Source organism: Ursus americanus, chromosome 23 (assembly GCF_024610735.1).
Source record: "Ursus americanus isolate L20-20 chromosome 23, mUrsAme1.1.p, whole genome shotgun sequence".
Classification (NCBI taxonomy): domain Eukaryota; kingdom Metazoa; phylum Chordata; class Mammalia; order Carnivora; family Ursidae; genus Ursus; species Ursus americanus.
Genome location: NC_142149.1, coordinates 34,845,463 through 34,857,867, shown reverse-complemented (window position 1 = coordinate 34,857,867; position 12,405 = coordinate 34,845,463). Strand labels below are relative to the sequence as shown.

At 53.7% G+C, this 12,405-nt stretch overlaps 2 protein-coding genes across 5 annotated transcripts in view; both read right to left on the bottom strand.

Moving 5' to 3' along the window:
* Nucleotides 1–1,430, bottom strand: part of AATF (apoptosis antagonizing transcription factor) — a 133,970-nt gene extending 132,540 nt beyond the window's left edge. For 2 of the 3 annotated variants that reach the window (XM_087854593.1, XM_045773642.2), the window contains exons 1-2: nt 1,199–1,417; nt 65–247 (exon numbers count right to left, since the gene is read on the bottom strand). In XM_087854593.1, the coding sequence (XP_087710719.1) occupies nt 65–247; nt 1,199–1,283 (268 nt within the window). In that variant the 5' untranslated portion in view covers nt 1,284–1,417. Of the gene's footprint in view, nt 1–64; nt 248–1,198 lie in introns of all 3 variants that reach the window. The other variant, XM_087854594.1, reaches the window with a different exon arrangement.
* Nucleotides 1,431–5,926: 4,496 nt separating this feature from the next.
* On the bottom strand, nt 5,927–12,364 carry LHX1 (LIM homeobox 1). 2 transcript variants are annotated; one of them, XM_045773237.2, is made up of 5 exons: nt 12,195–12,364; nt 10,061–10,287; nt 9,687–9,964; nt 8,145–8,310; nt 5,927–7,801 (listed from the first exon to the last, which is right to left on the bottom strand). In XM_045773237.2, the coding sequence occupies exons 1-5, from the start codon at nt 12,362–12,364 to the stop codon at nt 7,422–7,424; spliced, it is 1,221 nt and encodes a 406-aa protein (XP_045629193.1). In that variant the 3' UTR covers nt 5,927–7,421. The 2 variants fall into 2 exon arrangements, with proteins under 2 accessions (XP_045629193.1, XP_045629192.1); XM_045773236.2 differs by lacking the exon at nt 12,195–12,364 and having other exon boundaries at nt 10,061–11,455.
* Between the last annotated feature and the right edge of the window lie 41 nt (nt 12,365–12,405).

Genomic DNA, 12,405 nt, shown 5'->3' with positions numbered 1-12,405 from the left:
AACACAACTTTAACCTCAAAAAAGTAGGGAAGAAAGAGAAAGTACCATGCAAATGTCTACTCACCAGATGAACCTGGCAGAGTCTGCTCCCAATGGTCCTCCTTCCAAGCTTTTCTAGAGGTGGCCTTGCCAGAGTACCTTTTGTCTGTGTCCAAGAGGGAGGCTGATGCCAGTTTCCTAACGTTACCCACCACCAGGAAATCACCTTCTCCTTCATCAAACCTGTCAATCACTCTGGCAGCAGTGGCTGTAGGGGAGGGGTGGGAAAATAATCAGAATCTCCAGGTTAGAAGGAACTTTAATGGTAACCCTATCCAACCCTTTTAACTCACACTCTACAAAATCCCAGCTTCCAGGAACAGGAAACTCATTACCTTTCAAGACAGACCACAACCTTACTGGTGTTCCTGAACAGAAAGCTGACCTCTGCACTGACTAGAAGAACATATTTCTATGCCTTGGATCATAAAAACGCGTCTAATTCCTCTTCCATTTGTGACAGTCGCTCAAATATTTTAAGTCAGCCATCTATCCTCACTCCACCCCATCCCTAAGGGAGTTTGCTTATCCTGGCTCAACAGCCCCAGCTCCTTCAACCAACATTCCTCAGACACGGTCCAGCACTCACATTTATCCTTCCTTGTTCTTCCTTCCTCACACTTCTCTGATTCCAGCCTAAAGCAGGATTACTCCCGACGAGACCTTGAACACCAACTTACAGAGCACCAGTCTCATTCGTCAGCCCCTGAGCAAGTGTCTTGAGACCTAAGGAGGCTTTAACAGCACCACGGAATCCCACTTCTCCTTCAATCTCCAAGTTAAGTTCTCAGGGACAGGACGACTGAAAAAACGGCTGAGACTTCCTTCTCATTTCTAACTCAATACCAGCAAAGGCATCCTGAAAGATAACTTCCAGCCAACTACCAGACCGTGGGTTCCCTGCAACAGACCTCGAAGCCCGAGTCGCCGGGATGCTCCGCCCACCCAAGCACCAAGTCTAGCCTGCGGGTCAGAAAGAAGCAGAAGCCCTCCTCCCAAGCCCGGGGCCACCCTCCCGGGAGGCTATTTTCCTCTGCGCCACGGCGAGCCGAGAAGGGCAGGCGGAGAGGCCTGGCTGCCGGCCCCGCTCGCGCCGCCCGGGTCTGCCCTGGGCCGGACCCACCGCTCCGCACGTGGCCTTTTCCCAGTCAGGCCTCACCCTCCTCTGGGTCGGCCTCAGGATCGGCCTCGCGCGGGCGCGGGTTCAACAACTGTTCCAGCTGCAGCGCCAGCGGCCCCGCCATCGTCACCAGGTCTCGCTCCGCGCCCGTCAGTGTGCAGCCCCGGCCCGGTCGCTCTCTCCCCGCCGGGCCCTGTCGCCGGGAGACTACCGCCAGAACAGCCAGGGACCGCGCAGAACCCAGCTCTCGCTCCAGCAGGCCACTTCCGGGAGGGGGCGGGGCCTGCGTGTCACTACGGGCGTTGCTAGGGAGAAGGCGGAAGGCTGTAGGGATTGTCGGGGTCCCGGCGCGCGTGCGCGTGCGTGGAGGGGGGGCGGGTGTGAGGCGGTCCGGGAGCGCGCGAGGGCACGTGGCCGCCGCTGGAGCTGAACAGACGTTGCAATACGCGCGACCCTTGTCCCTTTGCATAATATACGCTTCAAGATTTCCCCGAGATTCACTTAGAAATAAAGTGTGGTGTGGCCATGGCCTATGGTGGCTGATTTAAAAAAGAGAGGGGAGTGAAGGGTAAGCATCTCCAGCCTCAGGTGCGCTTTCGAGCACGCACAGACTGGAACCAAAACAGGTTTGGCATTTAACAAGTTGGAGGAGTCTGGGGGCCGGGCACACGCCTGTGACCCGTCGTGGTCAGGATTTAAGAATCCTACGTCGGGGATGTGCATGTGTAAGTGTGAGGCGGACTGTGGGCGTCGTTATTAATAGGAATAATTAGAAATCGCACCTACTGTTCATAAATAAAGATCAATTCTGTAGTTTCTCCAAGTAGCCTTGTCTTAGGGAAAAGGGGGTGGTGGTGATTGCTCTACTCCATACCCTCATTACTGATATCTGTGCAACGATGAAGGCGTACTCAGACACTTGAAACTGGTGCACAAATGCAGAAAAACTCACGTCTACGGTTAGATGGGCACAGGTAGTAGACTCAGAATATAAAGACTTAATAGGATCAATTTAATTACACCCAGTCACACGGAAAGATACAATCCCTTTATATTCTCCCTCCTTCATGAAGCATTCCCTAACTGCCCGCTGTGTGGCAGGCACTGCTAGATGAGATACAAAGATGAGCAAGTTAAATTCTCTCCTGAAGGTGATCAGCCCAGGGGGGCAGACAAACTTGTAAACAGAAATGGCAATAAGGGATGATGAGGGTGAGTTCAAAGTGATCTAGCCTTCCAGTATCTGTTCGAGGTCACCTGTAGAAACCTAGAACCTCCTAAACAGAAACTGTATGAAAAGAGCCCAGAAAAGAGTGTTAATGGTTCCAGGCCAGTTGGATCCCACAGCCGAACAGCCTAAGAACCCTCAGCTCACCAGTGTTTCCTGTGGATCTTAAGGGAAGTGAGGGTCCCTGACTTTCACAGTCTTAATATGCCCTGAGGGTCAGGAGCAATAAGAGTCCATCACTTTAGTGAGGCTTATTGCATGTCCCCTTCTTAGGTGGTTGCAAGAGGGGAAGGAGAACCTGTCATAGGCTAGACCCCCACAAACAGGAAAGGGAAAGAATGACAGGCTAGGACGGGAGTCCGCTAGGCAGGGGATTAAGGCAAAAGAAAACTGCTTTTTATCAGCACCAAGAGAATTCAGGCTAGAAAACAGCTTTGTTTGTTTGTTTTTGTTAACCTCTCCTCTGTAATGGCAGTCTGGTGCCTGCGGTCTTGGACCTCCAGAGCAAAAGCAAGCCCCTCAGGCTGCAACAGGGAACCAGCCCCTTGGGCTTCAAAGGACAAAAATGTTTCTCTCCACGTTTAGGAAACTACCTCCCCCAATCCTCTTCCCTTCCTATTTTGAACAATAGTGCTTAGAATCCTTGCCTTCAGGGTAAAGAAAAGGGAGACAAGGGGGAGGGAGGCAAGACAGGTCAGAGACCACTTCTATGCTGTCATGCAAACAGGACACTGGTGGATGATTCTGGGCAGAAAATGCCGAGTTCTTCTTCCCTACTCTCTCTTCTCTGTCCTGGTCCCCACTGACTTGGGAAGCCTTTGGAAGAAGGAATCAAGACTACTCTACTCCAGTCACACAGATCCCAGGGCCCCCAAAAAGTTCCTCCTGCTTTCTTAACCCATACTGAGGGTAGGGAGGGGAGGCCAGAGGAAAGAATTCTAGGACTTAATATGCAACTGAGAGAAGTTGAGGCACGGGGTGGGGAGCACCCTCTTAAATGCTCTCTCTAGGGGGCCCTTCCTGCTTTCATTCTAGTGTCTTGAGAAGGGAGAAAGGGTTTCCTGTTGGGAACCAGTCTGGAGATGGAGGGTGGACTACAAGAGAGGATATTTCAAAGGCTATACCTGCTAGAAGAGACTTAAGCCTCTGACTGCTCCGGGGATGAGAGCAGATTTGATGGCCAGAGGGATGGCAATAAATGGGAGCACTCTCCAAAAAGAACAGTCCTCTTCAGAGGAGGTCAGAGGGTCTCCTGGTTCACAGTTCTCTGCCTGCTGCCTAAAGGCTGCAAAGTGACAGACAGATGTAGGAATAGCAGAAGATGGGCAGGGGTGACATTGGATTACCACTCCCCCCACCCCCATTGTCCCAATCAACTTTTCTGATGACGGGGTGTTTCAGGAGTTTAGGAAAACCAGGTTCTTGCCTGCCTCCCTTCTCAAATGCCATCAATCCCCAGGTCCCAGGTCCGTGCCAATGCCAGTCCTGGCTCTCCATGTATAGTTCTCCCCGACCTTGTCTACCCCTAAAGCAGCCCCCAATCTCCTCCAGCCTGGGGGAGTTGGGTGGGGGAGCTTTGGCTCCCTAGCCCAGAGCAGGCTGGAACCCTGAGGGCAGATGGCCAGAGGCACAGAGGTGACAGCTTTAAGATGGCCGCAGGGAGAAAGCTAACTGCCAAGCCCAACTGGAGAGGAGACTGCAGTCCTAGGAGAGAGGGGACCGCCTTGGTACTCCTCTGAGGCCCTGGAGCCTCTCCTGGGAGCCCCCAGGCACCGCCTGCGGATGGCTCAGCACCTCTCTGCGCCTTAGGGCCAGCGCTGCTCTGATGGCAAGAATGGTCCCTGATATTTCTAGACCTCTTCCTCTCAGGCGGCTCCCAATTTGACTGCTAAGCTTTGCCACCTGTTCAGGTATTTGTTAGGGTTCAGTATACAGAGCCAAGAGCGAAGGGTTGCCCTGTTGCCACGGAGTCCGAGAGATGAAATAAGTCCACACTGAGCGCCCAACTCAAAACGCTTAACAAGTACCCGATTCCACAATAAAGCTGCTAAATAATTCAGCAGCCCTGATAGGAAAAATGCAGCTTCCCATGAGCGTACGTTCAGTTAAATGAATGTCTTTAAAGGGGGTGGCTATAATGAATAAGTTGCCCGTGATTTAATGTATATAAATGCTAAAAGGGCAAAAACAGCCGATCCAGGGATTGCATACAAAGCAGATAAAGAATTGTGCTGCAGGCAGAGGCTAGGAGTTTCAAAAGTCTCCCCGTATTTCATAAATTCGGATTTCTGAAAGAACACTGTCAGGTTCCTCCCTGATAGTCTTCCCCATTAGACAAACCGTCATACGGATGCAGTGAAATATTGCTTATTTTAAAGCCTTTCCTGCAGGAAAGATACACTTGGTTGTGTCTTAACAAAATATGAAGATGACAATGGAAATTACATATCATTTAATGTAAAACCTTTGATTTTTAAAACGAAATAAATAATCCAGACTGAAATCTAGGTGATAAAGAAATTCGGGAACTCTACTAGCATCTAATAGTTAAAACACACACGCATTCCATAGTAGATAAATATTTCAATTCCTTCCATGTTTAATGAAGGCTTGGAAGGGGTTGAAGTACTTTTCAGAACGTATTGGCAACTCCCAGGCGAAATTTGATTTCTATATTGGTTATTTTTTGCTCATCTCTCAGAGAAATGTAGTATGTCTCTTGTGCCAGGCAAAATAGTTTTCCCTCTAGGAAACTTCAAATGTAACAAACACTATAAAGCAACTACTTCACGCCAGTTCCCTGAAAGGGATTAAAGTATTTAATTTCTAGCTTTACTATACATTCATTTTATATTATCTTTTAAACCGCCAAATTAGAGAGCAGGATTATCTATGGGAAGGGAATTGAAACTGAAAAGGACGGCCTCTAACTATATATTTACAGGTAACTGACTTTCCCAAGTCCAGTTCCACATGTGCAGAATGGGGGATAGATGGAGTGCATGGGATCTCATGCCTAATCATAGTGGGAGCACTCATTTTTAGCCCTGGATTTGATTTCTATTTCAAATTCTATATTAACTTATCAGCAAATATCTCTTCAACTCTATCAGTTAAACCCACAGAATGCAAATCCTCAGTTAATAACAGCAGGAAGCCACAGAGAAAAGCTAGACTGGCATTAGCAAGGGGATTCAGCCACAGCCATGGTAAAAAGATACCCCACTTCTGCCTCTCTTCCTCCTGGCTTCTGAGGGGCCATTCAGCTCCCCAGCAGGCCTCCCTCTACTTTTTTTTTTTTTAAGATTTTATTTATTTATTCGACAGAGAGAGAGACAGCCAGCGAGAGAGGGAACACAAGCAGGGGGAGTGGGAGAGGAAGAAGCAGGCTCATAGCAGAGGAGCCTGATGTGGGGCTCGATCCCCGTAACGCCGGGATCACGCCCTGAGCCAAAGGCAGACACCTAACCGCTGTGCCACCCAGGCGCCCCTCCCCTCTACTTCTTAAAACAACAAATAACACGCCAATTATCTAAACATCAGATTTTCTATTTTTATTAAAAACTCACAAATTTATTCAACATGTTTTCTTTCATACAGTGAATGGTCTAATATGCACTGGAGGTCACACAAGCTTAGGTTTATCAGAACAATAAAAGACATATGAGAAATTTAATATATAAAGAAAAAAGTAGCAGCTGTTGACTGCATATTTGACCATAAAATTTAAATATTTTGGACTTTTATTTTAAAGACACAAAAATAAAACCTGTGTGGGTCTATATAAGTCATATTAACAATTCCATGAATGTTCAACAGGACTAAAAATTAGCAAAGATGTTTTTTTAAACCTTGTAACACTTTTTTTTTTTTAACACTTTCTCAGGTTGTGGTGCCAGGCACCTTTACAGTATTTGTGCTATAATTATTCTATTTGGCAAGTGTCTGAATATCATGTTTTCTCTTTGCCTTGTGTAAACAACACCTTTTTACATACTAGCACAGTGAGCTGTGAGCCCTGCAAATCTGTCAGAACATCTACAGGAAAAGGAAATGAACAATTTTGGTTGATTGCTCAAAACATTTTGTTTTTGAACAAGAGGTTTCAAAACAGGATCTATTAATAAAACACTGAACTCCTGAATTTAACATTATACGTAAACAGTTGACTGTTTTTAGTTCAATAGTCTTTTTTTTAACTTTTTTTTTTTTTTTGTATGTGTGAAGATAGAATACTTTCTTGCACAGTTGATGTTCAAGTCATTTTACTGAGAGGTCTGGCTGGAGACCATCCTATCCAGCGTGTGTGTGTGTGTGTGTGTGTGTGTGTGTGTGTGTGTGTGTGTAGAGCTTTGTGAAGGTAGAAGAGTTGATACTGAGGGCTTTACATTTAGAATTTTGCAATTTTGGCAAAAACAAAAACCAAAAACCCAGATAGACAAAAAATATATATATATAGTCCCACCTGATGCACAGCGGGTCGGCGTTTCTGAAGCTATAAGAGTTTGTTGTCGCGGCTCCTGAACACTGAGACAACACTAGTGAGAGACTTCCCGGAGCCAGAACCCTCTTGGCCGGCCCGGAGTGGCCCGGGCTGCTCCACCTCCCTCACCCGGCTGTGCCTCTCGGCCTCCGTCGCCGCGGCTCCTGGCGTCACCACTGGCTGTGCGCCCCCGTGGGTGTTCCTGTGCCGCCCTCGGGCCAGGCGCGCGCGCTCGGGGAGTCTGTCCCCGCAACCGGGTCCAGGTGGAAGACGGGGAGAGGTCTGCATTTCCCTTCGGGAGCCCCAGTTCTGCACCTTGCCAGACGGCGCACGGATCCCGGTTCTACCTCCAGGCGGATTTGGATCCTGTTTCTTGTCCCCCTTTCCCATCCGGACTCCTCAGACGGAAAATGGTCCCCGAGGCTGAAGGAAGTGTGGGTGTGGGGGGGGTGAGTTGCTTTTTTATGTTTTTTTTCTTCTTTTTTCTATTTTTCTTAAATAAAGGTTCATTTCTGTACAACCACCAACTCCGCGGACCGTGCGACATCCCGCTACCACACGGCCGCCTCGTTCATTTCGGGGGGGTGAGACAGGTGGTTCCCATAGCTCGCCCCGCCGTTGACCGACAGCGATGAGAAGGGCGGGCTGGGCCCGAAGACCTCCGCCGACATTGAGTGTAGAGGGCCAGGCAGGCTGGGCTCAGGGCTGGGCGAGTCCCCGGGGGGATGCGCCAGGATGTCGGTGAACCGCTGCGCCTCGCTCGACGGGTGGTGGCCGGGCAGCGGGTGCTCCAGGCCGCCCAGGGGCGTCCCGGAGGGCCCGGACGACGGCACGAAGGGCAGGTCCACTGGCGTCTGCGCCTGCGAGGACGGGGGGCCTTGCGGGAAGAAGTCGTAGTTGCCCCCGGGCCCGTAGTACTCGCCCTGGTAATCTGCGGAGCAGCGGGGCGGAGGAGGTCAGGGCGGAGCAGGAAGGACGAGAGAGGCAACTCGCCGAACTCGCGGCGGGGGGGCTCCCCCTGCGGGGCTGGCAGCCGGGAGGAGGCCTGGTGCAAACACTGGAGCTGCTCCCTACCAGCCCACCCGCCTCGTTCACGGCCGGGAATTCGGCCCTCGGTCTCGACTACCGACCCCTGATTTACTCCCCAGCCTTCTCCATCTCTCCCCCGCTCGCCACTTCTCTCCAGAAAACCAGAAGCGCCTCCCGCACCGCCGCCCGCTTCCAACGAAGCCAACCCCGGCTGCCCGCGCCCTGCCACTCGGCGGCACACTCACCTCCGTAGAAGGAGAAGGGCCCGTTGGGGATGAGCTCGCCCGGCTCCAGGCGGTCCACGAGCGGCCGCATCCGGCGCGGACTGCGGAAGAAGGCGTGGCGCCTGGCGCCCAGCGCGCTCAACTGCTTCATCCTCCGTTCCTTGGAGCGTCTGTTCTGGAACCAGACCTGGAGCACACACGCGGCGAAGTGAGGCCCCGGAGATCCTCCCCAACCCCACCCCCACTTCAGGTGAGCGGCCGATAGGCCCCTAACCCCTCCAACCGCTAGCTCGACTTAGCGTTCCGAGTGTGTTGTGTTGGGTGGTGTGTGGGGGTTATGTCTCTGAGCAGGGCCGCCAGGGGCGGCCCGGGAGCCAATGATGTACGGGATTCCCGACCGGGAACCTGGGCAAGCCTCCCTGCCCGACGTGAGGCAGTTGGAGTTGTTTCCAACAGTCACACTGTCACAGCTTCTGGGGGCTGTACCCACATTGACACTCAGCCTCCCCAAATAGTGTCAGACACACGCAGCTTCCCGTTCACGGTTCCTGGCAGCCCCCTCCCCCGCATGATCGTGACAGAGAACTAAACAGCCTCCTGTTGACACTCAGTCTACCAATGATAGTGACACCCAAACCCACAATCTCCTTTTCACATCCACGCAAATCTCCCAGTGCCAAATATACTTATCCACAGCCTCTCACTGACAAGGACACAGACGTGCAACCTTCCATTCACTATGCACACGTTGGCACAGCCTCCCAGGGGCCGCAAGGCCTCCGGTGGAGGGCAGCCTGCCTCGGTGCCCAGGCACACTCAGCTTCCCAGGCACGTCCACCACATCCTCACAGAGCCTCCGCAGGTGAACCAGACACCTAACCTTGGGCGGGAGATTCAGGCCCAAATCACATGCAGCCCCAAGTCCTCACAACACACTGGCACAGATGCCCAGATGTCCATCTCCTGTCCCTATCCCACTCTAGACCGCCAGAGGCTGAGCTGACTCCAGCCCAGGACTCTCCCCTTCAAACCAGGACACCCCATCTCTCTCTGGAGAAGACATCTCTGCTCTGGGGCTTGTCTAACTGAGGCAAGAGACCCACGAAGTAGGTGGGGGACGCAGAGGGTGATCTGTGTTGCGGAGAAGCCAGTGGAGCTGATTAATTCTGGCATGTTCAGAGACCTGTGGGCTCCTTCCAAACTAGGTGGGTGGTGCAGAAGAAAGGGTCCTAACTCCCTAGCAGTGTCCAACAATGTCCCCTCTTCCAGCCTCATGCTGAGCTCCCCAGCCCTCCCCCTCTGCCACTACCATCACCAGCTTCGAATTGGGAAATGGAGGGAGCCTAGGGATTTCCAGATGCCCTACGCAATGGGGCAGCACAGCACAGGTCGACAGGGTAGGGGTGTGTCTGGGCCTCTCTAGTCCTCCCCCCTCCAGCCTCCCAGGACGCACTCCCCTCTTTGAGGCTGGGTTGCCCCAGCTTGGCCTGGGTGCCTGCCTAGAGGAGCCATGTGGGTCTGAATGGGAAGGGGGCAAACTGAGCGGCACACCCAGGCCCTGACCTGGATGACACGCATGTTGAGGCCAGTCTCCTGAGCCAGCTGCTCCCGGATATGGCGCGTGGGCTTGGGAGTAGCAGCGAAGGCTGCCTTCAGAGTTTCCAGCTGCTTCGCCTTGATGGTGGTGCGCGGCCCCCGCCGCTTGGCGCCCAGGTTCTGGTCGTCATTCTCGTTGCTGCCCCCTTCCTTGTCCGATACGTTGGCGCTCTCCGAGTCCTTGGCATCATCCTGTGATGGGTCTTGGGAGTCCGGAGACAAACTGGGGTCACTGCCTGTGGTGGCTGCGGAGAGGGAAGGGACAGGTGAGCAGCGGCCTCAGTGGGCCTTCTTCCCCCAGGACCCGCCCGCCCCTAGCGAGCTGGGAATTGGGGCCTCACCCGAGTGGAGGCTGTTCTCTTTGGCGACACTGCTGTTGCTTAGGTAATCCTCTTTGCAGACGAATTTGTTCTCGTCGATGATATAGAGCTCCTCGCCAGTGGAGAGCTGCTTGTTACACATCATGCAGGTGAAGCAGTTTAGATGAAACACTTTGCTCCGCGCTCTCCGCACCAGGTCGCTAGGGGAGATGCCCTGTGCGCAGCCCGCGCATTTGGTACCGAAACACCTGCGGGATGGGAGAGGATGGGTTGGCGAGGGGCGGGGGGAGAACAGAGGCCAGGAAAAAGAAGATAGAGAAAGAGGAGGAAGAAGAGGAAGAAGGAAAAGAAGAGAGACAGCCAAAAAGAGGCACAATGCCGATCGAGCAGGCAAGAAGGCAGGAGAGGGCGCGGGGCACCAGTGAAAAGTCAGTGAGGAGATACGCATGGTTAGAATGAGAGCGAGGGATCTCGAGCTGCCCCCCCCCCCGCCCCAGCCTCATGCCCAGTGTTGTCCCAGAAGAAAAGAGCGCCTGCGGAAGAAGGCGTCAAGGCGGCGATTGGAAGGGGGAGGGAGGCACTTATTTCCCTATTAGATGCAGAGAACAGTCAAATTCGAATTAGAGTTCCATGTAAACGCGTCCCGAGCGCCGCTTTTCTCTCCTAGCATCGCCTCTCACCGCAGAAGGACCCGCGCGTAGGCTGAGGGTTGGCAAGGTCCAGTCCCGCCGCAGGTAAAGAAACAGCCGCGGAGCGCGCAGACGGCTGCAGCTCGGCCGCCGCCACGTTCAATCCCAAAGCCCAGCCGGCTGGCGCAAGCTAGAGCCACCGCAGGGCTCTACGGCCCCGGGCTGCGCTTTGCGGGAGCCAGGCCTCCGGGGCCCACTGGCAACTGGCACCGTTCGCCGTTCTCCGGTTCGGCTCCAGCCAGTATCGGGGACACCAGGCGCGGCCGAGGTTCGGAGGCTCAGCCTGCGCTTGCTCCCGGCGACACCAGCCTGCACAGCGCTTTTCTCCGTGGTTCCCCGCAATCAGAGACACGCTTCCGGGGGCAGCGTTGGGGACAGAGCGTTCTGAGCCTCTGAGCAAAGTGACCCAGATGGTTTTGCACCCCCACCCCTCCCAGTTTGATCTGTCACCAAAAACTCAGAGGAGAGCAGAGACCAAGTCAACCGAGTAAACTGGGAGGTTTCAAACCAGTACAGAGGAATTAAAATTCGCATTTGCTCCTGTTCTTCTCGGTTGACTTTTGTGTTTGTGTGGGTTTCGTGGTAAGATAGTACGTTTAAGAGAATAAATTAAAATGCTAAACGAAGGAGGGGCGTCTGGAGAAGTCCCGGCTCAGGCGAGCCAGGCCTGGGTTTTTCCCGGTTTCGGCAAGAAGGTGGGACAAGGGGATGGCGGGCAGTGCTTAGATCTCCAAGCAGAGCCTCCGCCACAAAGCCGAGGTTCGCATTGGGTGGAGGCCAACCCTCCCACCAACCCAGGCAGCCGGGAGGCGGAGGGGAAAAGTCTTCCCGGAGGCTGGAGCCTTCGGGCATTTCACAGGCGCGGTGCAGTTTGCCCAGGCCAGCGCTTGGAGGCCAGTCGGGGTTTAAAGAACACCCTGGAATGTGCACCGTAGGCATTAGGGCAGAGTTTTTCCCTTTCGCCGCCAAGGCAAGGGACTCACACACTCCAACGCAAAAGCCTCGGCGGTTCCCGCCAAGATCTTTTGGAGACGAAAAGCAGTGGCATGGATCTAGCCCGGGCTTCTAAGCTTAGCCAGGAGGGCGAGCAACCTGGGCTGCTCGGAGAATGCAGTTGCTGGAGAGCTCTGTGTGAGGGGGAAAGACAGCAGCTGGGGTTACAACCCCCAGGCTGTGCTGCCTCCTTCTAAGCTTGGAGGGGCTCCTGGGCTCAAGCCCACTCACACCCTTTCTTCCCAGGCACGTGCAGCCAAGCGGGGACCCACAATTTCCAGGACGCCAGCAGGGCCGCGTCCCGGGCGCCCAGCACGCCAGCTGGCAAAGAGGCGGGTGCCCGTGGGACTTGGCTGCCCTCTCCAAGGCTGCTCCTAACGCGGTTGCTTCGGCCACGCTGACCTCTGATCCGAAGCTGGCCGGGAAGGGCCCGCAGGGAGGGAGCAGCAGAGGCGCGCCAGGGAAGTACTCACCGGAAAAAGTCGTTCTTGCAGTAGAGCTTGCCTTCCCGGGAGAAGCACTTCTCGGTCAGGTTGCATTTACATTCACAGCACTGGACGCACTTGACATGCCAGGCCCTGTCCAGCACGTTCAAGAGGAAGCGGTCCAGGATGGGCCTTTTGCAGCCGGCACAGTGCACCATGGTCTTTGGTTTGGTCGGGTGAGGCCGGGAGAGAGAAGAGC

Bases quoted from the DNA above. Each gene is read 5' to 3' on its own strand.
- LHX1 (XM_045773236.2), bottom strand. From the start codon at position 10,487: ATGCGTATCTCCTCACTGACTTTTCACTGGTGCCCCGCGCCCTCTCCT. The intron at 9,965-10,060 runs GTGAGGCCCCAA...CCCTCTCCGCAG, and splicing joins AGAGAACAGCCTCCACTCGG to CCACCACAGGCAGTGACCCC. The intron at 7,802-8,144 runs GTGAGTGTGCCG...GCTGCTCCGCAG, and splicing joins GCCCTTCTCCTTCTACGGAG to ATTACCAGGGCGAGTACTAC.